This window comes from Rhinolophus hipposideros (genome assembly GCF_964194185.1).
Source record: "Rhinolophus hipposideros genome assembly, chromosome: 10".
NCBI classification, from domain to species: Eukaryota; Metazoa; Chordata; class Mammalia; order Chiroptera; family Rhinolophidae; genus Rhinolophus; species Rhinolophus hipposideros.
Genome location: NC_138056.1, coordinates 46,008,371 through 46,035,809, shown reverse-complemented (window position 1 = coordinate 46,035,809; position 27,439 = coordinate 46,008,371). Strand labels below are relative to the sequence as shown.

At 47.1% G+C, this 27,439-nt stretch overlaps 2 protein-coding genes across 35 annotated transcripts in view; one reads left to right on the top strand and one right to left on the bottom strand.

The window, feature by feature from the left end:
• Positions 1-6,502, bottom strand: part of NUP98 (nucleoporin 98 and 96 precursor) — a 93,937-nt gene extending 87,435 nt beyond the window's left edge. For 2 of the 4 annotated variants that reach the window (XM_081063200.1, XM_081063201.1), the window contains exon 1: positions 6,321-6,502. The gene's annotated coding sequence lies outside the window, so the exon portion shown is untranslated. The remainder of the gene's footprint in view (positions 1-6,320) is intronic. The other 2 variants (XM_081063202.1, XM_081063203.1) reach the window with 1 other exon arrangement.
• On the top strand, positions 6,464-27,003 carry PGAP2 (post-GPI attachment to proteins 2). 31 transcript variants are annotated; one of them, XM_081063209.1, is made up of 9 exons: positions 6,848-6,909; positions 12,448-12,607; positions 13,763-13,783; positions 16,711-16,885; positions 20,875-21,056; positions 24,614-24,866; positions 25,005-25,099; positions 25,718-25,826; positions 26,030-27,003. In XM_081063209.1, the coding sequence occupies exons 5-9, from the start codon at positions 20,892-20,894 to the stop codon at positions 26,158-26,160; spliced, it is 753 nt and encodes a 250-aa protein (XP_080919335.1). In that variant the 5' UTR covers positions 6,848-6,909; positions 12,448-12,607; positions 13,763-13,783; positions 16,711-16,885; positions 20,875-20,891; the 3' UTR covers positions 26,161-27,003. The 31 variants fall into 31 exon arrangements, with proteins under 31 accessions (XP_080919331.1, XP_080919332.1, XP_080919339.1 ...); XM_081063206.1 differs by lacking the exon at positions 20,875-21,056 and having other exon boundaries at positions 6,797-6,909; XM_081063211.1 differs by lacking the exon at positions 12,448-12,607 and having other exon boundaries at positions 6,836-6,909; positions 16,711-16,762.
• Positions 27,004-27,439: the final 436 nt, after the last annotated feature.

Sequence of the window (27,439 nt, the reverse complement as noted above, 5' to 3'; positions counted from 1 at the left end):
GTGCAATAAAATAAGGTATGCCTGTAATTTTTCCTTTCCACCTCACTGAGTTCCTTTGTATCAAACTCAATCAAGAACAGTAACAATAAATGTTAGATGAATGGATTAGTATAATACTTCTCAATTTATAAAATACTTGTTCATATATTCTCTCATCTAATCTTAAAAAAGTACTAGGAAAGGCAGGAATTATCATCCACAGTTAAATTGAATGGAAAAATGTCGATTTTTGCCTTGGATGAGAAAGGAAGGATGGGAGAGTTGGGCAGAATTGCAGGAAGTAGAAATTAGTCTAATCTTAATCATTTTATCACCTAATACCACATCCCAGCAAAACTACCCTATCTTAATTGTCATACTGTATCCTTCCTATGACTGATCCCCAGAACAAGCCATTTTCCCTGTTAGAACATTTTTTTCCTCTAAAAACTATGTCCACTTTTCTTTCTAAAAATTGCTGCTCAAGCCTCACCAGCTTCGCAAGACAAAATGTCCCAAATTAGACCCTTCAGACTTATAGAAACACTTCCCCTCCCCCTTTCCACCCCTATTACATAAACTAATGACTCCCAGCTGTTTGTAGTTATGCAATATATTTGTTGTTATACCTGCCACTTAAGTGTGGCTGTTTGCCACTCTGGTAAAAGCACCTTGATTTTTGCTCATTTCTCTCACTAGGGTGTAAATTAATTTAAAATAATCCATAATATCTAATTCATCCCCTTCCTTATAGTGCTGAGTAGCATTTTTGTTTTCATCCCCTTAACATAACTCTCATTTTAAAAACAGAAGTAGTGAAAATATATTCACTTTGGAGACAAATCTATTTAAAATTCAGCCATTTAGCTTTGTAAACCTAAAATTCATTCAAAATAAAAAGTTAAAAAAGGAAATAAAAAACCCTGTCACTTGCTACTGTATAATTGTAGTTAAGTCATGATACTCAACCTCTTAGACCTCAATTTCTACATTTGAATAGACATTATAAGGCCTACACCAAAGGACTGTTAGAAGGATAAAGTTGCTTCAAACTAGAGCTCCTCAAAAGCAGGTTTTTAATTTTAACTGTCTTACAATATTTTTAATTAGAAAAGTGTAATAATAATTTCCCCTCACTCTAAACCACGATTGATCAATGCCTAACTAGAACTCCATACATAACATGATTTGTTTCCCAATATTTCAGTGTCATCTACTAACATTTAACACAACCATAAAGCACCACTGCAAACAACAAAAACAAACACCCCCCCACACACACACACAACATACTCGGGTCACTCTGATCATCTGTTCTCTTCGAATCTGACATCTCTAGCTTCATTGCCAACTACTCACCTTTTTTATTTACAAACTCATTTGCCTATTTCTTAAAAAGCTTATCTCAGGTGTGCAGATAACAGTAATCTTTGTGTCAAAGAAGCACACTAAAGAAAGGTGTGAAGTAGTGAGTGACTGCAACTCATATTCATGAAGGATGAATTGTTCCCTTCCTGAACACACAGTCCTAATTCAGGTACTTGGTTCTTTCTTTTTTTTTTCATACCAAGCACTCGATTCTTTTCTCCTTGATCAGTGGTTTTCAAATATTTTTACCTATGGAACCGAATACATAAAATAGACATCAGCAGAAGCTACCCTGGCTGAAGTAAAGAGAGATGGGTATAATAGAGCCATTTCAAAGAAGCTTAGGGCTGTATGAACTAGTGTGAAAAATCACTGTCCTAGATTAGTGGTTCTCAAAGTGTGGTCCAAAGGTCTCTAGACGTCCCCAAGACCTCTTTTTCAAGGAGTCCATGAAATCAAACCATTTTTATAGTAAGTATTAAATATTATTTGCCTTATTTTACTGTGCTGACCTCTGCAGTGAGGTGCAAAAAGCCTTGGTGGATAAAACTGCTGTAACCTGAGCATGAATCAAGACAATGGCTGCAAACTGTACTAACAGTCACTGAATTCTACACTACCACCCACTTACAGTACAAAAAAAATCCACTTTGACTGGAATGTCCTTCATGAAGCACTAAAAAATATTGATTGTAAAAAAAAAAAAAAAAAAAATTGATTGCATCAATTCTCAACATTTCAGTACACATCTTTTTAATAACTCTGATTATTCTTTGAGATGAAATGGGAAGTACGCAAAAGCATTTGTGCATAATGAAATACAAGGATCATCTCAAGATAAAATACTTGTGTGATTATTTTTGACTAGAAAGCTGAACCAGCTGAATTTTTCATAGAACACAATTTTTATTTCAAAGAATGAATGACAAACCATGGTTATTCAGATTTGAAGTGAAAGTTAGAATTTTGAAAACCACTATGAGCTTATCAGCTTCCAAACTCTTAAAAAGAATTATCTGATGATATGAATGGAAACATTATCAACTGTACAATTAAAGTTATCATTTGGAAGAGTTGCATAACTCAATGAACCAATGATTTCTAAATGACCAATGTATGATGTCATATAATTATGCACGATTAAAAATCCATTCAAAGTCCAAGAACAAATGAATCTCAATGTAACAGAGCACAAAAGTTCAATGATAGAATTTCAGATTCCATATTGCAACAAACCTTTTAAAAGGTTTGAGTGTAGTGTCAAAGAATACCTACAATTATTTGAAAAAGCTATTTTAAAACTCCCTTCAATCATTAAAATCATCCAAACTGTAAAAAAAACAATACAAACCCTCCCCTCTTCAACTACTTATCTGTATGAGGCTGGATTATGTTCACATACTTCAAAAAAATATATATTAACCACCTAAATGCAGAAGATCTGCAAATCCAGTAGTTTTCTATTAAGCCAGACATTAAAGAGATTTGAAAAAATGTAAGACAATGCCATCCTTGTCACTAAATTTTTTAGTAATTTTTTTCATAAAATTGTATTATGTTAACAGATTTACTTTTTAAATCAATAAATCTTTTTAAATTTTGTTTTAATTTCTAGTATAGTAAATGCCAGTAGCTACAACCAACATAAATAAAAGCTGTTTGGAGTCTTCAATAATTTTTAAAAGCATAACAGAGTCCAGAGACCACATACTTTGAGAACTGCTAAACTAAACTATTGCTATGCCTCCCTCTTAACTCGTCTGTCTAACTTGTTTCACATCTTCCAATCTACCCTACTACCCCCAGCTTAAACTCACTCTTAGTATCAGACTTAGCTATATTTTAAGAAACAATTTGTATTTCTCTACAAATTTGCAATTGTTCTGTATTACACTGAATTAAGTACAAACTTCAATATGGCAAATAATTCTTAGTATTTGTTAAGTTCTCAGTGTTAGTATAATGGGACAAAACCTCCGATCAGTGCCTATTTATGTGGCATCAAGTATATCAGTGAAATGGAAAGATAATGGAATCACACAGCAGTACAGTTAATTTCTAAATAGATTTCTAAATACTGTTTTATTTACCCAGTGTTCTATCCCCTTTCAAACAAGACCTTGATTTTTTCTATCTCAGAGAATGGGGGACTACCACAGAAATGAAAGGAGAAACTAGAGAAAATTAAGTCTAGGACTCTTAATCTTTTCAGCCTCCCGATTTGTTGAATTTTAACAAATCACAACTTACTAACTGACTTTACAAGCATACACCAGGCACCATAAAAATATGATTTTACGGAAATATTGGTAATGTTTTCTCTAGAGCAGTGGTCTCAATCAGGGGCAAGTTTGCCACCCAGGGGGCATCTGACAATGTCTGGAGACATTCTGGATTGTTACAACTTGGGGAGGGGGTATTACAGGTATCTAATAGGTAGAGGCCAGAAATGCTGCTAAATAAACGTTCTACATTACACAAGACAAGACAGCTCCCCCATAATAATTATCCGGCCCAAAGTGTCAAGTGCCAAGGCTGAGAAACCTTGCTCTACAGACATACTACGTTGAATACAGCAAGTCCTCCAATAATATCATTTCACGCAACATTGTCATTTTATTATAACGTTGATGAGATGTGATTGGAACTCTTGTTTATATCAATTAGCCTATGGTAAAATTGGTTTCATTATACAATGTTTTGCTGCAGTTCCAAGAACCTCTCGATGATGCCCCATGAGGACTTTCTGTATTTAGGTTCAATTCCAAACAGAAAGAACGCACCAAATTGTCAAGAAATGTTGTTTACGTAACTTGGCTCTAATACTTAATTGTTAAATCTCTAAATCCTCTAACCTTTCAACAGATTTCATAACTATAAATGTGCTCTTTATTTGAAATTAAATATCAGCACTAGTACCCCTTACTTCCTAGGTTAATTGCTGCCATAAAAATATCACAATAAAAATAATGTAACTGATTTTTTCCTAAGCTGTTAAATTGGTTCCCTCAAAGTTCTACTTGCTCTTAGCTAACTAGGTGCTAGTGGGCATGAATAAGGTCAGGTACCAAAGTACCATGTGAACTCTAACCTGGGCCCCACATTTCAGGAGCATACAAATGCCCAACCTCTTTATAGAGTATTTTTAGGTTTAACTCCTCCATATTTATTTATTCATTCAAGCAAACACACTTACTGAGGGCCTACTATGTGTCAACCTGAATACAAAGACAAAAATATTTTACCAGTCTAATAAAAAGACAAACAGCTAAAACACAAAATGATTTGTGCTATAAATAGAAGTATCAAACAAGTGTTATGGAAGCTTACAGGGGAGAGAATGCCAGGAAAGGCTTCCTAGAAGAGGGTGATGCTTGAACTGAGAAATGTCACAGAAAATATACCTTGTTCACATTTTAGTATTTAGACTACAGTTCTCTTCTGCTCTTACACACTATTTTTCAGTTTTTGCTTTGTCATCTAAACAAGAGCAAAGTGGTGATCCGAGGGATGTAAACAGATCAAAGTAGCAACGAATTCAATTTCATCAAATCTTAGTGAAGAGTCAAAAAATAATTTTATCAAAGTATTCCCCAGTACCACCATCCTGTCCAATTTCTCGTTTTGTTTTTCAAATATCCTGACTTCTTCCACCAAATAAACATAGCATCTGTCACCCAATTAACAAGCATTTCTTTCTGAATTTATAAGGCTGTCACAGGGAACGCTTACTTCTCTTTTCTTTCTTCTAGTTTTCTCTTCCAAAATGGAGTTTAATTTTTCTTACCTTCTTCTACTACAAACCTTTAAATTCTGTACCAGAGAGAAGCCGTGAGTTTCAAGATACAAGAACTACAAAATGACTGTCTGCCTTTCTAAGTATCAGCTATATTTCCTGCTTTCTACTCCAATACTGCTGTGGGTCATTAACCAGACACTTTCTTCTGAGTCCCCTGCAGCTGCTACAAATAAACATTTTAGATTTGGAACAGGAAACTAGCCAACGACTTGTAGTTTTACCGATTCGTTTTTCCAATACATAACATTACTGGCATTCTTTAACCAAAGTTTAAATTTAGTTTTCACGGTCTACGTTAGGGTACCACTAATCAAGCAGAGCTGGTGGTAACTAAGTCGGAAACGCTACTGAAGACTGTACCTGCTTCTAACTACCGACAGCCCCCGTCCCTCACCCCTACAATCGAAGGGAGTCCTCACAATGGAAAGCGGAACACCCAGGGAGAGTGATGTAGTAGACATATTTTTAGACTGAGCCCGATCTGGAATTGGCTAATTCTGTCCCTTCACTGGCCTCGGTTTCTTTATCTGTAAAACCTGTACGTGATATAAGGTAGGGAAATGGGCTTAATTTCTACGACCCTTATGGCTATATATTACAGTAATCCAGAAACCCCACCTTTCTTCTCATCTAGCTTTACACGGAACACGTGGGAGGCCAGAAAATAATCTTTTACTCCACTAAACCGACCTTAATTCTCGGGTGTTTTAAAAAGCTAACCAACTCCCGACCCACCCACCCCAACCCTGGGGCTGCAAATCCCTTCTGTAGGAGAGGACAAGGCAAATAAAGCCCCTCCCACACGACAGTCAAGGAAGTGCAGGGAGACCATATTCCTGGTGTTAAAGCGCTGCTCCCGCTAAGGACCGGCCCACCGAGTCACCGCCGGGCAAATGAATGAGTCTGGATTGATGGACGCTCCATAAAGCGTAGGCTGCGACCCGAGACACCCCGGACCCGGACCCCACCAAGAGCGATTCCCTTCCAGTTCCGGAAGAGCCGGGCCTCCCGGCCGCAGGATTGCGGGCCCCGCCCCCTCCCTCAGGGCAGAAGGTGCCGCCGGGGCGCGAGACTTCGGCGCGGAGAGGCCCTGGGACGCCCAGCGCACCGCCCGCCCTGAAGAAAGGAGGAGCCTGCCGGTCCCTGGCCGCCACCGCCCCGACTGCCGACTTACCGTGGTGCGGTGGGGGAGGGGAAATGTCAAGAGTGAGGGCCTACGGCCGTCCACCACCCGCCGCTCAGCGAGCAGCGCGCGGCCGCCACGAAACCGTCGCCGCCGCTGCCACCGCCGATAACTACCGCCGCTTCGGGCGCAGCGCACAGTGGGCCCGACTGCGTCACACGCCGGCCGCCGTCAGAGGCTCGCTCCGGGCGCCCGCCCTCGCTGCCTGAGCATTGGCAAATGCCGCCGCCACTCTAGGCCCACCCTGTTACTCATTGGGCAACGACTCTTTTGAAACCCTACGTGAGGGCGGTCTTTGAGAAAAGGGGAGAGGAGGAAGAGGAGGGGCCTAAGAAGTTAGGGGGAGGAAAGGGGAGGGTTGGTGGGAGGGACGTGGAGCTCTGGCCTTCACCGCCGCCGTTGGCTGGGAGAGAGTCGTGACGTAACACAGGGCCCTCGAAGTGGGCTGGTGAGTGGCTACGTTGGGCGGGGTGTGGGAGAAGAGCGGTGACGCTCATCGAAGCTCCGCCCACTTCCTTGGAGCGAAGAGACCCGCTGCTGAAGCTCCGGCCAATCAGAGGAAAGGCTCCAGGATGGCATGGTAACTATTCTACCCACACCTTGCCCCACTCCGTGGGCGGTGATGGGAAGGTTTCCCGGTCGTCCTTCCCTCGCTTCTTGGCCAGACCTCTTGTAGAGCTAGGGGGCCCCCCCTGGGAACCCTGACTGCCCGCGTAGCTTTCCTGCAGCTGCTCCGAGGCCTTAAAACCAGGCCTTCTCGTCTCCTGACCCACGCAAGCCCCAGCACCTTTCCCTCTCTGAATCCCTAGAATAGATGTTATGAGCATTAGAGATGCCCTAAGGGGATGGTTCAGCAAAAAACTTGGTACAAATGAGGAGTCTTGGAACTTCTTTCCCACCTGCCCTGTAGGAATCCCGTTATTCTTAAAGTTCGGGTTCAAATGCTCCCACCTTCTCTAGGATACATTTGCTGCTCTCTCTCAGCAAGTTGGGTTAATGCTTGGGCAGGCCTCTGTTACCGCCTTGTCTGTCACTTTGTATCCTATTACTTTCCTATCTTCTGTGCCGCAGCTCTTGGAGGGCAGAGCTGCATTTTCTTCATCTTAGTGTTAAAAACAAAATTCAACCAAGTAAATTTACAGATCTAATTGGCTTTATTAAGCCATTCATTAATTGGGCAGCATCCCATCTAGCAACTGAAAGGGCAACTGAGAGGTTGTACAAAATGGAAGGATTTTATAAGAAGAAGGGTGAGGCAAGGGAGCTATTAGCAAAAGTAAGGATTATTTGGGGGCTCTGACATCTTTTCTTTGGGGGAAGAGAAGGGGAAGGGTTTTTATTATGTAGATTATTCCTTTCTATGGAGGATGGAGAGGGCCTATGTGACAGGTTACCTTACTAGTGCACTTGACCAGAAATTTTCATAGTAGTTTGATTAAAGTCATGTTTCTAGGAGAGGTTGAAAATACAGTTAGATCAATTATTAAATCGAGGTTTGGTATTATGGGGTCTTTTGGCATTAGTGATGCCATCTTGGGCCTGTGCTTTTTTTCTTTAATATTGGTGTTCCTTTCCCTTGGGCCAAGCCTGGTGCAGAAGCCTTATATTACAAAGGGGAGGATTGAGCATGTTCTAAAACTAGGCCTAGTGACTGAGAGTCCCACATAGAATAGCAGGGACTGTGCTCAGAAAGCCTATTTGGTTTACCTCTCCACCACCTCCTCCTCCTGGGGCATCAATGCAAAATTGAAATGGGCTCTGGCCAAAAGTAGGTGACCTTAAATCCCTGTGGGTTTTCAGTGGTGGCAAGGGATTAGAGATAATTGATTAATTTGTCAAAAAGTGGAGTGGTCATAAAGATGAAATAAGATAATGGATAGGAGAAACCTGATACCTTGTAGGTGCTCAGTAGATGCTTGAAGGAAGAAAGAAAAAAAACACATGGAGGGTCAAATAGTAAAACCAGTTTGCATATCTGACTCCAACTACCTTCCCCCAACTCCTCCACCCAAACATCTCTCCTTTTCCTCCACCCTCCCGTACTGATGTGCTGCATCAGAAAGTCATTAGTTCTCCCCGGATAGTTACAATAGCTTCCTCATTGCCCTTCTGAACCTTTGATGTGTCATCTTTCAATCCTCAAACCCAACTAAACCATTCCTCTACTTACCATGTTTCCCCGAAAATAAGACCTAGCCGGACAATCAACTCTAATGCGTCTTTTGGAGCAAAAATTCATATAAGACCTGGTCTTATTTTACTATAAGTCTTACATAATATAATATGTAGTATAATGTAATAATATAATATAATACCGGGTCTTATATTAATTTTTGTTCCAAAAGACGCATTAGAGCTGATTGTCTGGCTAGGTCTTATTTTCGGGGAAACACAGTATTTAGTCTGGTGTCCTTAAGGCCAAACACACAGTACAGGCGCACATTAAATGTTTGATGCATGAATGAGTGAATTATTTTCTTAAGTAGAAAAGTAGAAGTGTGAAATTTTTGAGTTGGAGAAGCCTGGGTTTAAATCTGAGCCCAACCATGTATTAGCTGTATGAACTTGGGCAAATTTCTTAACCCCTCTGAGTCTCAGTTTCCGTGTCTGTAAAAATGGGGATAACCCTACTTTCTCCAGAGGGTTATTGTGAGAATTAAATGTGATAAAGCTCTTATCAGGTACCTGGTACACAGTAATCCCTCAGTGAATGGTAGATATTATTTATATTCTTTAAAAATGTCAAGGAATTCTAACTAGTCTTAGACATGATTCTTAGAAAAGGGGCTCAGAAATATGTCTTGAGGGAGTGAGGACATTCAGTCCAAAGTACCAGTGGGTGTGCAAGACCTAGGACCCTTAAATACTTGCGGGAAAACTGGAGGGAGATGAGGAATTGGATGAGGAATGCTCCAGGGAGGAATTCCCTGTGAACATGGTGATTTCGAAGTGAAGGACTCTTGTTAGGTATTCTGTAGGCATGTGCTCCACAAGCTCATCATTCTCAGGGACGTCTGCCCAGGGAAGAACTTCTAAAGACATAGAGTTTGGTGTATGTTCACAAAAACTTGTGGAGCCAAGCCCTGTTTTGGCATCAGTAACCCAGAGATGTCCACAGCTCAAAACTCTGTCCTGGCCAGCTCTGTCCTGGGAGCCCCCAGTCTCTCACGTACACTCCCTGAGAACTCACCCTATGCAGTTATGAGGGATTGGAGCTCAGGGAGGAGATAGTCCTCTGGAGATTGCAGAATCATGGAAGGACAAGACACTTCCTTGGCACGGTTCTAGATTTCTTACATGGTGCATTGGAAAGAGCAGCAGAGTTGGAGTCACACAGCTAAGTTCAACTGCCAGATCTGCTACCTTTTAGACCTTGCACAAATTATTTAATTGTTCTGTGCCCCAGTTTTCTTGCTAGAAAATGGGCACAGTAATTCCTGTTTTAAAAGGTGGTTGTAAAGTTCAAATAAGATAATGGAATTTGGAAAGGACTGGACTGGGCACGTGTTTGGCACATAGTAAGCACTCAGTAAATGTTGACTTCCTCTTTTCCTATAACTTGATAGTGAAGGATGATGTTTGCAAATAGCATGTAATTAAATGTTTATAAATCTTGTGACTACGTTGACTTTTTTTTAATTATTTTTTTTTAAAGATTAAATTTTTTTTTTTAATTGGGGAAGGGGAACAGGACTTTATTGGGGAACAGTGTGTACTTCCAGGACTTTTTTCCAAGTCAAATTGTTGTCCTTTCAGTCTTAGTTGTGGAGGGCGCAGCTCAGCTCCAGGTCCAGTTGCCATTGCTAGTTGCAGGGGGCGCAGCCCACCATCCTTGCGGGAGTCCAACCGGCATCCTTGTGGTTGAGAGGACGCACTCCAACCAACTGAGCCATCCGGGAGCTCAGCGGCAGCTCAGCTCAAGGTGCTGTGTTCAATCTTAGTTGCATGGGGTGGAGACCACCATCCCTTGCGGGACTCGAGGAGTTGAACCGGCAATCCTGTGGTTGAGAGAACACGCTCCAACCAACTGAGCCATTCGGAAGCTCAGCATCAGCTCAGCTCAAGGTGCCATGTTCAATCTTAGTGGTAGGGGCGGAAACCACCATCCCTTGCGGGACTCGAGGACTCAAACCGGCAACCTTGTGGTTGAGAGCCCACTGGTCCATGTGGGAATCCAACCGGCAGCCTTCGGAGTTAGGAGCATGGAACTCTAACCACCTGAGCCACCGGGCCGGCCCCAATACCTTTGACTTTTAACTAGAGCATTTAGTTCATTGCAGTTAATGAATTTACTGGTATAGTCAAGATTTTATCTAACATTTTATAGTTTCTACTTGTCCTTTCAATTCTGTTCCTGACTCTCCTTTATTTGTTTTTCCTCCTCACATTTCTCACTTGCGTTAGTTTATGAGAATAACTTTTCTTTTTTTTAAGATTCTACTCCGCCATATTGACCAGACTCCTCCTCTCCTTTATTTATTTATTTATTTATTTATTTATTTATTTATAATAATAATTGCCATTTATTGAAGCCCAGATCTTTGTCAGATTTTTAAAATTGAGATATAATTCACATAACATGAGGATATAATTCACATATAATAATAATTCACATACAATAATAATTCACATATAATTCACATTCACCCACTTAAAAGAGTACAATTCAGAGGGTTTTAGTATATTTAGTATTTTACTATATGCACAAAGTTGTGCAACCATCACAACTGTCCAATTTCAGAACATTTTCATAACCATGAATAGAAACCCTAGCTCCATTAGCAGTTGTTCTCTAACTCCCTCTTCCCCAGCCCCTGGCAACTACTAATCTGCTTTGTCTCAATGGATTTGCCTAGTCTGGACATTTCATATAAATGGAATCATAAATATGCGGCCTCTGTGTCTGATTTCTTTCACTTGGCATAATGTTTTCAAGGTTCATCCATGTTGTACATCAGTACCTCATCCCTTTTTATGGTCAAATAATATTTTATTTTATGGATATCACATTTTGTTTAGACATTCATGAGTTGAATAACATTTTAGTTGTTTCCATCTTATGGCTACTATGAATAGTACTGCTATTAACACTCATGTACAAGTTTTTTGTGGACATATGTTTTCATTTCACTTGTGTTTATACCTAGGAGTGGATTTGTAAGGTCACATGGTAACTTTTGAGGGAACTGCAAACTGTTTTACAAAGTGGCTGTACAATTTTACATTTCCACCAGCAATATGAGATCTGATAATTAAGTTAGCAAACTCATCTTAGTTAAAGTACTACCTACCTCATTGCTGAATATCACTATGGTCACCTTCGAAGTACTCTTCTTGAGAAGCTATGCACTGACGCCAGCGCCTAGTCCACCCTTCAAAGCAATTTTGGAACTTTTTTTTTTGGAATGGCCATCAGAACTGTCATCGTATTACCCCTGATGTCCTGAATGTCACCAAAATGTCTTCCTTTCAATATTCTCTTTATTTTCGAGTAAAGGAAGAAGTCATTGGGGGCCAGATCAGGTGAGTAGGGAGGGTATATAAATAAATACAGTTATTTATTTCCTGGCTAAAAACTCCCTCACAGACAGTGCTGTGTGAGCTGGTACATTGTTGTGATGCAAGAGCCATGAATTATTGGCGGAAAGTTCAGGTTGTCTAACTTTTACATGCAGCCTTTTCAGCACTTCTTGGTATAAATTCATAATGAATAATCCCTCTAATATCGAAAAAGGTTAGTAACATCATTGCAACAAGTTCACAAACTTAATTGTCCAACCTCCTATGTGAGGGTTCCAGTTTCTCCACATAACTGCCAACACTTGTCATTTTCCTTTTTTTTTTCTTTTAAATCACAGCCATCCTAGGGGATGTGAAGTGTCATCTCGTTGTGGTTTCCATATACATTTCCCTAATGACTAATGATGTTGACCATCTTTTCACGTGCATATTGGCCATTTAAATCTCCTTTTCTGCATTCTTCCGGATTATTTCATTTTTTTTTCCTGCGCCAGTTTGGAAATTAAATTCTCTTTTTCTATTATTTTAGTGATTGCCCTAGAAATTACCACATGCACTCCTAACTTACCAAGTGTCATACTAATCACTATCTTTACAGGAAAGGTAGAGTTTCCTGAGATGGAGGAAAAGAAGCACTCCAAGCCAGATAAACAGGGAAAATAAAGATGTGAGACCAGGAAAGCTCAAGACAGGGAACAAAGGCCAGAAGCTGGCATCTGAGGGTTGGAGCTAAACAGAGGATGGCGCAAAGCCCCAAGGTAGAAAACCTGAATTTAGTTATTGAAACTAAATGGAGATGGTTCTTTCAGTAAAGTTTTATTAATTGTTCACTTGCCCTGGTACCTTAAAGGACAGGTGGGGAGAATTCAAAGTCAAGAAAAGTAGTTTTTAGAGTAACACACCTTTTCTCCAGACTTCACGCCCCCAGCAGTCGGTCCGAGATATCTCTGGGTCCCCCACCATTGCCCAGCCGAGGGCCTGCCCCAGAGAGGGCCTAGACTGAATAAATGAACAAGAGAATGAATGCATGCAGTAAACTGGCAAGTTGATCAAATTGGAGCCTCTGTTTCTCCATCTGCAGAGCAGTGATTATAGCCATCTTGTGGAATTAACAGTATATAGTGGTTAAGGGAATGACCTCAGGTACCAGACTAGTTGTGTGAGTAGGTAGCTTACATTCTCTGTTATCCATTGGTAAAATGGAGATATTAATAGTATCTACCTTATAGGGATATTGTGAGGATTAAATGGGATACATAAAAAGTAGAAAAGTGCCTGGGACACAGAGGGTGGTCAAAACGTGCTAATTATTACTGTGAGGATTCAAATGGGGCAAACGTGATGGTAGTGTGTGTGGCTCAGAGGTCCTCCACTACCCCTGCAGGAGCTCTAACAATGCTGCACTGTGCCTGCAGGAAGGATTACTGGTCCCTTCACCCTGTTGCCATGTTGGGGTAGGAGGGTCTTTGCAAAGGGAGCCAAGAGTCTCCCTCCGTTTCCTTTATGGGTCAGTCAGGGGAGGGAACTCTGGGGGCTGGTGTCTGGTGATCAACCTTTTCATGGTGGAGAGAGACACATGGCTGTGTCTGGAGATTCTCTCTGCCATGTCGGGACAGGGCTCCCTCTCCTGATCAAAGGTGGGAACAGCTCTGACCCAGAGTTTCTGGGGTGGGCTTCACTGGAACTCACTATCTCTGTAAGGTGCTCTTTTCTTTGCTGAAATGCCCCAATCCGCTCCAGGTAACAAAGTTTGGGGGAGGGGCGCCGAGTCTGGAGCGAAACTGACCGAATGTTTTAGAAGGGTGAAGCTGCATAATTCTGCTAGAATGGAGGGGAAGGGGTAACAGAGACTGGGGTCGGGAAATAAAGAGAATTCAGGGCCCTGTTCAATTAATTTTATGTTCTCTCAACAGGTGATGGAACGCAGCGGAGAGGTAAGGTGACAATGTGGCTTACCCAACGTGTCAAACCCGGGTTTCCAGCGTTCTTCCGGCTGCCCCCACGCAGCTGGAATTAGTGGGGCCGACCAGGGCTGAAGAGGAATGGCAGGAAGGGATGCCAGATTAAGGGGGAGAGTCTGGGGGGCCTGGGTCCGCAGAAGCGGGGAGGAGCCAGCAGAGGATCTGGGAGCTGTTTCCTCCTCAAGTTCCGCCCCAAGCACGCCGGTCCAGCCCCGCACCCACCGTTCCTACTCCAACACCCCCCTCCCCGCCGCTCGCCCCGGGCCGGGCCTGGGCTACCCGCAGGTCTCCAGGGTACCCCAGCTCCTGGCCTGCGCCGGCGCAGTCTCCTCTCAGCCACAGCCTGGGTGAGTTGCGGACGGGTGTGTTGGAGCGCTGGGCAGCCCCACTTGGGGGAGCTCGGCCACGCGGTCCAGCCTCCGCAGGGCCCGTTCTCTAACTCTGGGGGTCCTGGTGCCTGCTCAGGAAATGCTGCTGTCCGGACTTGCTGAGCTGACCTCCTTCCCCTCCGCCCTCATGCTTGGGGCCGGCTGTGCAAGGGTTGAGCTCTCCCTTCTTCACTCCCCAGTGACTCCTGGTCCGTATTCCTTTTAGGTGCCGGGAAATGGAGGTGTGTGTGTGGGGTGGGGGGTTTGGGCTCCATAGATTCATTTCAAATCCCAATTCTGCCAGTTATTAGTATGTGACCTTGAGCAAGTGTTTTGAACCTCCCTTGAGCCTCCTTTGCATCTTCTGTAAAATGGAAATATAGTGCCTACCTCGTAGAATTATAGTGAGGATTAAAAGAAACTATATGTGGTGTTAAGCAGGGTGCCTAGATTTAGAAGGCACACAGTCAGTGTAGATTTGGACTGGAAACAGAGATCTTCTGGGTCCTTCTGAGATAAGGTAGGGGCATTCCTAAGAAGGCAGTTTTTCAACTAAGCACCTATGAGGAAGTTAAAGCTGACTGGGGCTGAACAGCTGTCCTTCAGGTAGTGAGCTCCCCATCCCGAAGCCTGGAGGAGTTGAATGACCAAGTTGGAATGGCCTTATCTAAACCACATGGTCCTCATGGGAACAAATGTGGAAACAGGCCCAGAGTGCTTAGGTGACTTGACCAAGGTCACACAGCTAAAAAGGAGGCCAGGCAGATCCAACAAGTGGAACGGCTTGTTCTCGGGCCTGCTTATCACCCCCCTGCCTTGGGCAGTGCCTGTTCATTCCCTGAGGATCTGGTGTTCAGTTTATAGATCCCAGTGGCTTCTGAGGAGCTGGGCCTCAGGGAGGGGTGTTGGGAGGGAAGACTAGCACTTCCACAACCACAGAGTGGGTTTGGGTTGAGTGGGGAAGGTATTCCCTTTCCAGGGTTGTGAGGGGCTTAGAGTCCATTTGGGGATGATCCAAGGAATGAGGCTTCACTAGAGCCACTTCCAACTCCCCTGGGAGACCCCCTTTCCCCCCACAAAGAGAAAAGAGCCTGAGTAATTAGGGTAGGCTGCCTAATAGGACCTGGCAGAGAGGTGGGTGGAGGAAGATACTTACCTGTTTTGTTCTGGAATGCCAGGAGGCCAGCCAGTGTGGAAGTCAAGTTGGGACTAGAAGGGCGAGTCCTGAGGGCGGGTCCGGAAGAGTTGGTGCTTCGTCTGACAAGGCCCTTGAGTCCAGAAGGGTGAATTCTTTATGTATCTCAAGCCAGTCCTAGTTTGGCAACAAGAAGCCTAAGTTCTGAGGATCTTTCCCTCAGTCTCAGCATATGGCTTTGAGGAAAGGCCTTCCTCTCTGTGTCTCTGTTCCTCTGTGTTTACGGTGGAGCCAGGGGTGACTGCCTCATCTTTGTAGGATTTGGTGTTTACCTTTCTCCTAGGGACAGGTACCCTTTCTCTCTCCTCTCCTCACCTGACCTCATCTGCTGTGGCCCAGAGAGGAAGGGGTCAAGGAAGGCTGGAATTGCAGTTTTTGACCCTGTGAGCCACATCTTCCCATTCTGGCTCTTCTTTTTTGCTGTGTGACCCTGAGCAGGCTCCTGTCCTTCTCTTGGTCTCAACTTCCCCTCTATACACTGAGGAGGTGCTGGGCTATGCTTGCTGCTGTATATTTGGCAATTATAGTTCCTGACCTTAGATACCCTCATCTGAGGGGGGAGTCACATTCCTCCGGAGCCCTTACCGACTCTCCATAAGTGGGGTGGACAGGCCCCTGGGCACTGGAAAGCCTATAGAAGCTGACCAGGCAGCTCTCTCCAGCAAACAGCAAGCCCAGGCTAGCACCAGGCCTGATTCTGCAAAGCTTTTCACCCTCAGAGCTCGTGAGGCAGCAGGCGGGGACAAACAGGGGGTCCAGGTTCGGCGGGCTTTCGCTGAGTGCTTGCTGCTGTGGGCTGTGGTGCAGGCCTCAGAGCTCACAGGGTCTGAGAAGGGACTGAAGGTGCGCGGGCTCCTGGGCCGGTGGGTAAAGCAATGAGAGCTGATGGGAGGCCCTGAAACCTGGAGGCTCAAGGGCCTGGGGGAGGAAATGGGCCATTCCGTCCACTAGGTGGACAGAATGATGAGACCCAGGACTGGGAGTTGCTTGAGCGTTGGTTCCTGAAACAAGAGAGACTAGTTACACCAGCTCCTGTAGTCCTAGGCCTGTGAAGCCAGGCATAGGGATGACCAGGTCTCCCAATCTATTCAAGCTTCATTGTAAGGTATGTTTCCTTCATTGTCTTTCCTCTGAAATTGAGGGTGAATATTGTCATGGGATTCCAAGTCAGTCTTCCTCATCCAGGCATGGTAGGAGCTGTCCATGCTTAGCAGCTGGGTGGCTTCCTTCTCAGACTCCTCAGTCATAGCTCGTTTTGAGTACTAAGCACAGGGCTGACTTCACCAGAGTCCCAGCCTCTGGCCTTGGGCCCTGACAGCATGCCACTCCATCCCCAGGTCTGACAAGATGTACCAGGTCCTACTGCCACTGGACCGGGATGGGACCCTGGTACGGCTCCGCTTCACCGTGGTGGCCCTGGTCACAGTCTGCTGTCCACTTGTCGCCTTCCTGTTCTGCATCCTCTGGTCCCTGCTCTTCCACTTCAAGGAGACTACAGCTACACACTGTGGGGTAGGGCTCGGGGGGTGGGCACTGACACCTCATATTCAGGCCCAGTTGAATCTATTTGGATCCTGATTCTATTGTAACAGGATTATCAAACTCTCTAGTTGGGCCATCAAACATACTGGGCTCCTGGGGGGATGACTGCAAATTGAGGTCACAAGAATTAATCTCCCTCCATTTTCCATGGAGGTTGTTGGGGGCTGGGGTCACTGAAGCGGGGCAGCCCCAGAACATAGTCCTTCATAGAGGGACAGATTCAGGAGACCCAGGGTTTTCTGGAGGATGGAGAGAGAACAGCACTGGGCTAGAGGTCATTTGGGGCCTCTTCAGTGTGGCAGACTTGTGCCTGTCTCTGTGGGAAAGGGATTACGTGTATATGTGTAACTGTAAGTGACATGACCATAACGGCTTGGAGTGGGGTATGTGTGTGAGAGTGACTGTCTTTCTGCCTGTCTGGATGAGGACCAGGTTATGTGTGTATGTGTTCTGGGGTAGGTCTCATGCCCTCTGAGGGTCCACACGTGGCTGTGTACCCTCTGGACAGTGATATGGGGTGCTGGGCCAGGAAGAAAGATGTGAAAGTGCTTTCTCTGTAGGATACTGGAGTAACGGGGGTGAGGCCTGTGTTGACCTCTGTTATACTCCTAGTTTATCTACTAACTGTATATTGCCTGAGAAGTGGACACTGAGCCTCACTTTCCCCATGGCTAAAGGAGGTTCATAATTCCTGTCCTCCTCCTCCTCAGGGCTAGTGTAGAGCTCCAGGTAGAGGAAGGATAGGAAGGCGGTTTGGGGAATATGAAGGGTGAGGAGGAGAAAAGGAGGTAGAGCAAAAGGAGATTGTCAGGATGGAAAGCAGAGCAGGAGAGGAAGTTAGCCTAGGGAATCTAGGTAGAAAAGAGGCAGGGGCCTGGACACGGACCCTTGGATTATTCTCAGAGAAAGCTCTGAAGGCCCCCAGGCCGCTGAGCTTCCCCCCTTCCCGTAAAGAACATCTGCTCCAGAAAAGTGTGCTGACTAGCAGTGGAGTCTGGCTGGGGATGGCGGGGGCACTTCTTTTCTTCGTAGGACTTGAAGTTTTCCCTCTTGATTTGTCAGTGTGAGTAATGGGCCTTGAGCTGTGGGCAGCCAATCTGATGAGACCCAGGACTGGGAGTTATCAGAAAGAACAGGATTAGAAGAAAGGGAATGACCAGGTGATCCGAAAGGGAGAGGGGGAAGGATGAGAAAGGGTCTATCCAACAGGCTTTCCTGACTTAGTTCTTACTTTAGATAATCATCAAATGTTTCTATTATCCTGCCCAACTCCTGTTCATCCTGCAAAACCCTTCTCAGGTGTCTCTTCCTCCAAAAAGCCTTCCCCAACCTCCTTGGGGCAAACTTAATCACCCCCTCCTCTGGGTGCCCACAGTCCCCTGTGTTCTCTCTCACATTATTACATTATATTTGTGTCTATCTTGCCCACACAGACTAGGAGTTCCTTGAAAGTGCTCACTGCATTTGAATCAGTATTTATTGAATAAGCGGATGGGACTCACGCCCCCACCCCTGCCCAGTGCTCTGGGAAAAGGAAGGCATGTATATTGCAGTTGTAGTCCATACGGAAAATTATAATATTTGTACAGCACATAGAGTTAAATGGAGTAGGCTGTTTGCTCTGCCCCGCATGGCTGGCTCCGAGGGAAAAGGGATCAATGACCTCAGTACACCTGGCATACCTGTGACCCATTCTTGGCATATTGGTTATGGAGCTAAGGCATAGGTAGTTGCAGGAGGAGTACCTGGCCTTTCCGGGACAGGACTAGGCCCAGAGATGCAGGGGGTATTTTTATTCCCACTCCCTGGGACTACCATATTGGATCTACTTGGGGATTTCCATATATGTTCTGAATTTCTCCCCCAGAGTTTCCTAGGAGTTGCCAACTCTAGGAATAAAAGAAGTAACCTTAGTTTAATACATCTATAATTAGATAACTTTGCCTCTGCTTGCATATCTCCAGTAATGGGGAGTTTTCTTCCTCCCTAGGCAGCCTATTCCAAGAAAGCTTAGTAGCTAACAATTAGAAAGCTCTTCCTCACAGTGAGCATACACTCTCTTCCTGGTGAATCTCTGCCTTGGGAGCCTTAGGTCTACTGTTTCCTCCAGACTTCCTGCCAGCCCTGCTGCGATGGGAAGACAGTAATGGGAGTCCCTGAGTCTACTCTTCTTCGGTAGCATAGCTCTGGTTCCTTCAGGCAACCCTCGCAGGATGTGTGCCCCTGGACTTGGCTTAGTTGAGAATTGTTTTTTCCATGCTAGGCCCTAATCTAGGCATAGGACTTCATATGGCCTAGGCAGTACAGGTGAAAGCAGACTGTTCCATTCCTATTATTGGCTGTTAGGCCTCTGTTAATACAGCCTGAGCTGCCATAGCTGTTTCTGCACAGGTGCAGGCTGGACACCGATAGCGTTGATTCAGGCCTGTCTAGATCTCTTTTGGATCATAAATCTATTGTCATAAGGTTAGCTAGCTCTCCAATGGGGCCCAACAAACATACTCAACCCTACTCCCACAAAAAGGGACCAAATCCTATTCTGCTTTCTTTCCCAAGAAACCTGCCTATAGCCCTGGATACAATCCCCCAGAAAGGTCCCCACCCCCACAACTGAGAAGGAAAGTGCTGTGGGCTGACCTTAGCCACTATCACTTCTTACCTTTACAGAGTGTTCCGGAATTTATGACATGGTCTTATTGCCCCTAGGAAGGCTGTGTGCCTGGTCAGGCATGGAGATCTGGGCTCTGTGGGTGGGAAGGCAGGCCCTGGGGAGCTGGGGGTGGGACCCTCTAGTCTTAGAACAGTCTCAGTCTGGCTAGAGCCCTCAACCCAAGCCCCGGATCCTTCAGCACCCAGTGTGAGTGTCTCTCAGTGAGCCCCCTCCTGCCCTGCCCCATTCCCTGATGCTGAGCTGGACTAGTGGGCTGGGATTTCCTTAATGGAGGAAGGTATGAGTCCCAAGGGGAAATTTGGTCCTGGGCTTAATATAATGCCATCTCTGACGCCGAGAAGGGAGCCCAGCTTGAGGGGTCATGGTGGTTGGGAAAGTAGGTGGTGGGAGGAGGGAGTGCTTCTCCTAGAGGAAGAAGGGCAGAAGCTCAGCTCCCTAGGTCTGGGTCTGGGTCTGTACTTCCTGGGTCCGGCCAGCACAGCAGGCTCAAGCTGAGTGGAGCAGGTTCACATGACCCTCAGGTTCCTATAAACCTTGGATTGGGTGACATGGTCTTCTCAGAGAGGGAGGAGATGGAGGTCTGGGCCTCTGAAGGACCCTGGTGTCTCGGGATCAGAGTACTGCTGGCCTGAGGCTTGGATCGTTCGGAGCCTGGGGGTGGGATGGCTAGCAGCCTGTGGTCCTGCTGAAATAGGTTCTGGGCACGCCCACTGTTCCGAGCTGAACTTGAGTAAAGAGCAGGAATGTGGTCAGACAGGGTCAGTGAGAGGGCTTGGGCCCAGTCTGAGCCAGGGTCCTTTGTCTAGATTACTTGGCCTAAAGAAAGCCTGAATTGGAGCCTTAAGCTGGCAGGTGACAGGAGGCCTTAGTTCTGATGTTTGATCCTGGCATAGTTCTGGGCTTCAATCTCCTGTTCTGTGGAATGGGAACAATAACCTTTCCATCTGTGACCCTTCTGAGTGGGTATGAGGGCAGTGAGAATGAGGTGGCCCATCAGAGCTTCTATGCCCAGGCCACCAGGAGCCTCTATTCTCCAGACTCCTCAGGCATTGGCCCTGTAGGACCAGTGTGCCAAGGGGATTCCTAAGAGCTGATTCTGACTGTCTTGGCTGCTCCTGCCCCGTCTCCCTCTGCACCTTTTTCTCTTCTGCACTGTTTTCCTTTTCCCTTATGCTCTTTCTGGTCTGGCCCTTTTCTGTACCCTGATGAACCAGCTCTGGAAGAGGCCCCACTTGCCCAGGCCCAGGCACCCCACCAGGCCCTAAGGTGTATCCCTCACCCTGCCCAGGCACCACTTCCTACAGGATGCCTACAGCCTCCCCGCCCTTGGACCCCGATGGGACCATGTTCCGGCTCCGCATCACTGCCTTGATCTGGTGGGTCGTCACCTTCCCCATGTTCGGCTTCTTCTTCTGCATCGTCTGGTCCCTGGTGTTCCACTTTGAGTACACGGTGGCCACTGACTGCGGGGTGAGTGCCAGGCTCCCCAGCACCTGGGCAGGGCCAGGTCGGCAGCTGGCGATAGGGGTGGAATTGGAGAGTAAGTGAGAAGGCGGACGTCAGAAAGAGGGAAAAGAAATCGAAGGATGGTGGGGGGCAAGTCATAGTCGGGAGTTTTGGGGGAGAGACGGAGAGAGTAGAGTCACAGGCCGCCAAGCATAGGAGAGGATTATAGAAAGTGCGAGGGAGCAGAGGGGCGAGGGGGAAGGGAAGGGAGTGGGAACAGGCCGGAGAGACCGTGAGAGGGAGGAGGAGGCTGAAGAAAGGCCGGACTGGAAGGGATGCAGGACTGAGCAGGTAAGATGAGAGCAGGAGCGATAGGTGCTTTTAGCCACGACAGAGGCCTGACCGAGAGGACCCCTGCCCTGCCCTGGCACCTTCTAGCCTGGTGTCTCTCTCTGGTAGCCTCAAACCCGCAACCTGTGTCCACTGAGGGCTCTGTCAGCTAGAAACCTGGATGCATTCCCGCCTCCACGAGCAGTCCACTAGGCCTTTGCTCGGGGCCCACGGGCAGAGATTCTATGTCGGGGGCATGGAATTAAACATGGACTTGCCCTTGGCATCTCGTTCCTACAAGAGATAATCCTAGACCCGGGCAGTCAGTACATAGTGAGACAGGATTCCGACTGGGATACAAGGAAGCACAGGATGGCAGGGCCCAGTGGAAGCACTCAGCCCAGCTTGGACATTGGCGAAGGCTTCCTTCCTGAAGGAGTGGGCATTGTTGCTGTGGGGGTGAAGAAGAATCTTTGTGAACGCCCGGCTGACAACTTTTGATTTTATACAGAGGGCGGTGGGAAGTTTGCAAAGATTTTAAACAGGAAAGGGACATGATCACATTTGTGCTTTAGAAGACCAGTCTGCCTCCTGAAAGGCAAACAGATTTAAGGGCACAGGACAAGAGTAAGGAACCCAGTGAGGCAGTCAGTACAATAGCTTGTGCTACTGGGGAGACCAGAGCTAAGATGGGAACCGTGAGGCTAGACAGGAGGAGGTGGAGTCCAGAGAAGAAGAGCAAGTGGAACTACCAGGAATGTGAGGTTTGTCCAGTTAGCAAAGGGCAGGGGGAAGTAAGGTAAATAGAAAAGTCCTCCATAATTTGGTGAGACTTTTGTCAGAAGCCAAAAGGAATGAATCTCTAATGATGAAATCTGAGGTCCAACGATAGGGAATTTTGGGGCCTTTCTCCCTTTATCTCATGTGAATTTCTGCCCTGCTGCCCTGCCACAGATCCACTGAGCAGGGTCCTGCAAGCCAAAGGATTTCTGTTCTAGGGGAAAAGGGTTATGTTCCCATCTCTCAGTACTCTTAGCTCTGGGCTCATGGGGAGGTTTGAGGTGAGCTGTCTACCTGGTTTCTGATATCTTCTGAAGTTGCTTGTTGCTGGCATGGTTGGTGAACAGGGAACTTGTAAATGGGGCATATATATGAGTCTCTGTACCTTGTCACGAGCGTGTGTGTGTGTGTGTGTGTGTGTGTGTGTGTGTGTGTGGTGAGAGGTCCCCACCCCTAATCTGGGAGGAGCTTGTGAGGACAGGACTGGTAACCACTGGGCCCTAATTCTCTCTTCCTCCTGAGGCGTCCCCCATCTCTGTGCCATCTCTGCCCTGTTTCTGTTTTCCAGCATCGGTCAGGGCTCTGGACCCTTAAAGGCTCTGGGCTCTCCCAGCCAAGCTTTAGAGGCTGGCCCTGTTCCCCTTAAACAGCTGAGATTGGGGCAGGAGTTTTCAGAATGAATATTCTAGGAAGTGGAGGCAACACTCCTACTAACCCTACTCAGAGGACCTACTCAGAGAGTCAAAAAAGTCAAGTAAGGAGATTTAGAGGCCTCAGAAGTGTCTGGTGAAGATACAGTTCCCACCTCTCACTCATATGTAGCCCTTCTCATGTTCAGTAGCCATGTAGTAGCTTACTGCCTATCTGCAGGCTTTTTAGGGAAGTTTCTCTTCTGAAAGCCATCACTTGTACCCACTGTGTGTCAGACACTGCAGATGCTTTGCACACATTATATTTAGTCTTCACAGTCACCCTGCAGGGTAGGTGGTGGTATCCCTATTTTGCCAATGAGGAAATTGAAGCTCAGAGAGATGAAGTGACTTGCTCAAGGTTACCCCACTAACAAAGGCAGAGCAGTGATGCAAACCCAGGATTGTGTGGCTCCAAAACCTCCATGCTGCCTCTTAGAGTAAATATCTGAGCCTGGTCTCAAGCTATGGTATCTCAGGCCTTGGCCTTGAGAGCAGCGCCCTCTCTTTGAGAGCTCTGCATTGTTTCCTGTGACAGTGCTGGAGAGAATCCATCTCCTCTGTGAAGGCTGTGAAGCCGCTGGCTAGTGCTTCCCCAGGCCCACCCCTTCGCTGTGAGCTGCCTCCATCATTGCCTACCATCCCAGCTGCTCTGGAGACACATTCAGTGTCCCCATTGGGAGAAAGGAAGGGATCTTGCAGAACTCCATCTCTGAAGCCTGGTCCTGCCAGAGTCACAGCAGGGTAATTCCCTTGCTGGGCTCTGGCACTGCTCTGGCCCTTGTTGCAAGTCTAAAAAAATCCATGAAAAGTGTGGGCAACAGACCCGTAGCTTCCACAGTCCTGGAATCTTTTAGAAATGCAGATTCTCTGCTTCCAGAACTTCTGCACTCTCACACTATCCCTGGTGAGTTGTATGCATATTAAAGTTTGAGAAGCAGCTCCAGGTCCTGGAGTCTAAGAGATCCTGCTGCCATCCCTGGCTTTTCTGTCCCTATCAAAACTGCTGTTCACTCATCCTCCATCCTCTCACCCTCCCCCATATAAGCAACACAGCAATCCTTGCAGTCATGCAGTATTATATCCTCCTCCTTTCTTAACTTTAAAGATTGATGCTATGATTCCTTAAGGAATGAAGAATCCCAGGCTTTGAGAAAGATGAATGGGAGAGATGTACAAGGACAGGGTCATATTCTTAGACTACCCTGGGTTAGGAGCACCCATGTTCTTAAACATGATCAGGGTGGGGCACCCTTCTGGCCCAGCTTCCCCAGGGTCTCACAGTACCCTCTACCACCTCGGCACACCTGCCCAGAAGAACAAGTGGAGCTGGGAGCCGGCAGAGGAACAGCTCAGCTGGGCAGTGAATCCAGTACTATCCAAAGGCAGCTCAGATGGTCTGACTCATCTGTCCATGGGACTGAATCTGGTGTTTTGGGCTCATGGAACCTCTCACAGGGCCTTCTGCTACTGGCTCTGAACCTGTCTACAGTTTTCTCAGCCATGTGAAAGTTCCATGTGTAAGGAGATAGAGAAGGTCACTCCACACCCCTGCAAAAACACCAGGCCGTCTGGGGAATGAGAACCAAGCACATTGGGAACCTGCGACCTGGAAGGGGAGGTCTCCTAGGAGAGCTCTGGGGTTGCCTGGAGGAGGACTTTCTGGAAGGGAAGGGGCTGGAGCAGAGCCATCTGAGGGCTGGGGTGATTAGATGGAGAGAAGGATCTCCAGGGGGGCAGGGCTGGTGGGGGCTGGTGCCCAAATGGGTCACAACTCTCCAGGTGCCCAATTACCTGCCTTCGGTGAGCTCGGCCATCGGCGGGGAGGTGCCCCAGCGCTACGTGTGGCGCTTCTGCATCGGCCTGCACTCAGCACCCCGCTTCTTGGTGGCCTTCGCCTACTGGAACCACTACCTCAGCTGTACCTCCTCGTGTCCTAGCTACCAGCTACTCTGCCGCCTCAACTTCAGCCTCAACGTCGTCGAGAATCTTGCACTGCTAGTGCTCACCTATGTCTCTTCTTCCGAGGACTTCAGTGGGTGCCTGGACGAGGGAAGGAGAGTGGGGAAGGGTTTGGGGAGGGGACACCCCTGCCCCCCTTCTTCAGACTTTCAGAGGTAGGGTTTGGGTGCTCCTTGCCATGCGTGCTCCCAACCCTCCTCTATCCCTCCAGCCATCCACGAAAACACTTTCATTGTGTTCATCGCTGCGTCCCTCAGCCACATGCTGCTCACCTGCATTATCTGGCGGCTGACCAAGAAGCACACAGTAAGTCAGGAGGTACGGTCTAACCCGAGTGGGGCTCCAGGCAGCCCGGAGGAACATCAAGACCTGTCCTCTGGATGCGGGTACTGGTGAGGTGGGAACTGGAGTTCTAATTGGAATCTGGGCTGGGGCTGGGGCTTGGGGACAAGTGGAGGGTGACTGTCTGGTCAGAATCCAGGACTATGTGTGGGTAGTACAGGAGCCTGGAGAATAGAGGAGATGGAGGCTCCAAAGGGGGTGCAATGAGGGGCAGCACCCAGGCTGCAGTGAGTTAGGAACACGTGTTAGGGTCTGTGGTCTGTAATAACTCCAGTTGCCCTCCCACACATACACCTTTCGTCTCCCCACAGTATCTGGAGGTGTTGGTTTGGTTGGTTTGACTCCAAGTAATTTCATATTCCATCCCCCCAAAGTAGGAGGGGCAGGGACACCATGGCTCTTTGGCCCCATTATGTCACAAATACAGGGATGTGAACGTGCTCATCATTCCTGCTACCCCTACCTCTGCCCCCTTCCATGACCAAGGGAGGGAGACTCAGCCCCGAGGAGTTGGGGCTGAGAGGGGAGGCTACCTGTACATGTCCAACAAGCTGCAGAGTGATCAGACAGCACCCCCCGTAGGATCACAAGTCCTACAAGTGGAAACAGAGGCTCTTCGTCATCAATTTCATCTCCTTCTTCACGGCACTGGCTGTCTACTTACGGCACAACATGTATTGTGAGGCTGGAGGTGAGGCCAGGCTGGGGTCCATAGGTGGTCACAGTGGGTACGGGACAGTTGTTTTCTATAATGTGCGATATGGTGGTGGTCTTGGGGGCTGGCTGCCGTTGTGTTCCCTGTGTGGTGATGTGGTGGTGGTTTATCAAGAGGCCCCGGGGCAGGGGGAGGGTAGGGGCCAGAGGCTCACCATGCCCTTCCTTGTATCACAACAGTATATACCATCTTTGCCATCCTGGAGTACACTGTTGTCCTAACCAACATGGCATTCCACATGACAGCCTGGTGGGACTTCGGGAACAAGGAGCTGCTCATTACCTCCCAGCCTGAGGAAAAGCGATTCTAAACCCTTCTCTTCTGCTGGGGAGGGCCCACTGCCCAGAAACTAGAAACAAGATCCCACTCTGGCCTTCCCCACTTCCTGTGTCCTCTCTAGGACCTACTGACGCAGGGGGAAGGGAGTAAGAAAGGAGGAAGGGCACAGGATAAGGCTTTACCCAGCCCTGCAGCTTCTTTTCCTCCATCCCACTTGAAGGCACAGGGGCCTTCAAGCAGCATCACCCTTACGTGAGAGGCCCCCAGCTGAGCAGGCAGGAGAGCTCCACCGTCTGGTGCTAAAACAAGTCCTGAGGTTCCTAACCACCATCCGGTTCTTGGCCTTAACATAGCCACCTCTCATTGAGGTCAGGGACCACTGAGCAGTGGCTGCTACCTGAAAACCACAGCCATTCTCTCCATGGGGTCATTTGACTCATGTGTCTAATGATCTGCTCTGCGCAGCAGGCCTGTGACCATAGTCCCCTGCTAAGGTTGCCCAGTCCCTACTTCACCTCTGACTTGGTGTGTCTATGTGGATGACGGGGGTGGGGTGGGGGGGGTAGGCAGGCTGTAGGATTTCCAAGGGCTCTGCCAGTCTGCTTGCCATCATCTTGTGAAGGGAGGTGGTGGTCTGTTGCGGAAGGAAGACCTGCTCCAGAAAAAGCACCGACACAGCATGTATTTCCCTTCCCTTCTGAAATCTGGCTTATAGACTCTTCCTCCTTGGCAAAAGTGGGGTAGAGAGGTCGGAGGCAGATTCCTACCCCAAACTGGTATTCTCCCCAGCTATCCTACTGTCCCAGGCTCTTGAGCTCTTTTGGTTGTACATTTTATTTCAAAGGAAAATAAAATTCTTGCCAACTGTCTGGACTAGGCTTGTCTTGGGGCTTGTCTCTGTTTAATGGAACTGAGGCGAGGGACAGGCTCCAGGGTGGAGGAAGTCCATGGCAGGGTGTGATTCCATGCGGTGCCCCCTTAGGTCTGGGTCTCCTATAGCTGGTCTGAGCCCTGATTTTGGTGAGCATGAGTGACTGAGCTATCCCTGTAATGACTCCAGGCCTGGAAGCTGAGCCACCTGAGCCTTGGGTGGGGTCAAAAGCCTGAGTTCTAGCCCCTACTGTCAGTAAAGATATTTCCCCTTGGGGGTGTAAGGGGACAACTCTTAGATGCATGACTGAACACCTGCCTGCTGGCTGATGGCTCTCAACCTCTCCCTTTCTGAGCCCTGGATCAGGAAGTCTTCATGCTTTGCATCCCACTACAGAATCTGTGGCTGGGCCCCAGAGCAAGACTGGCCCCTCCAAGGG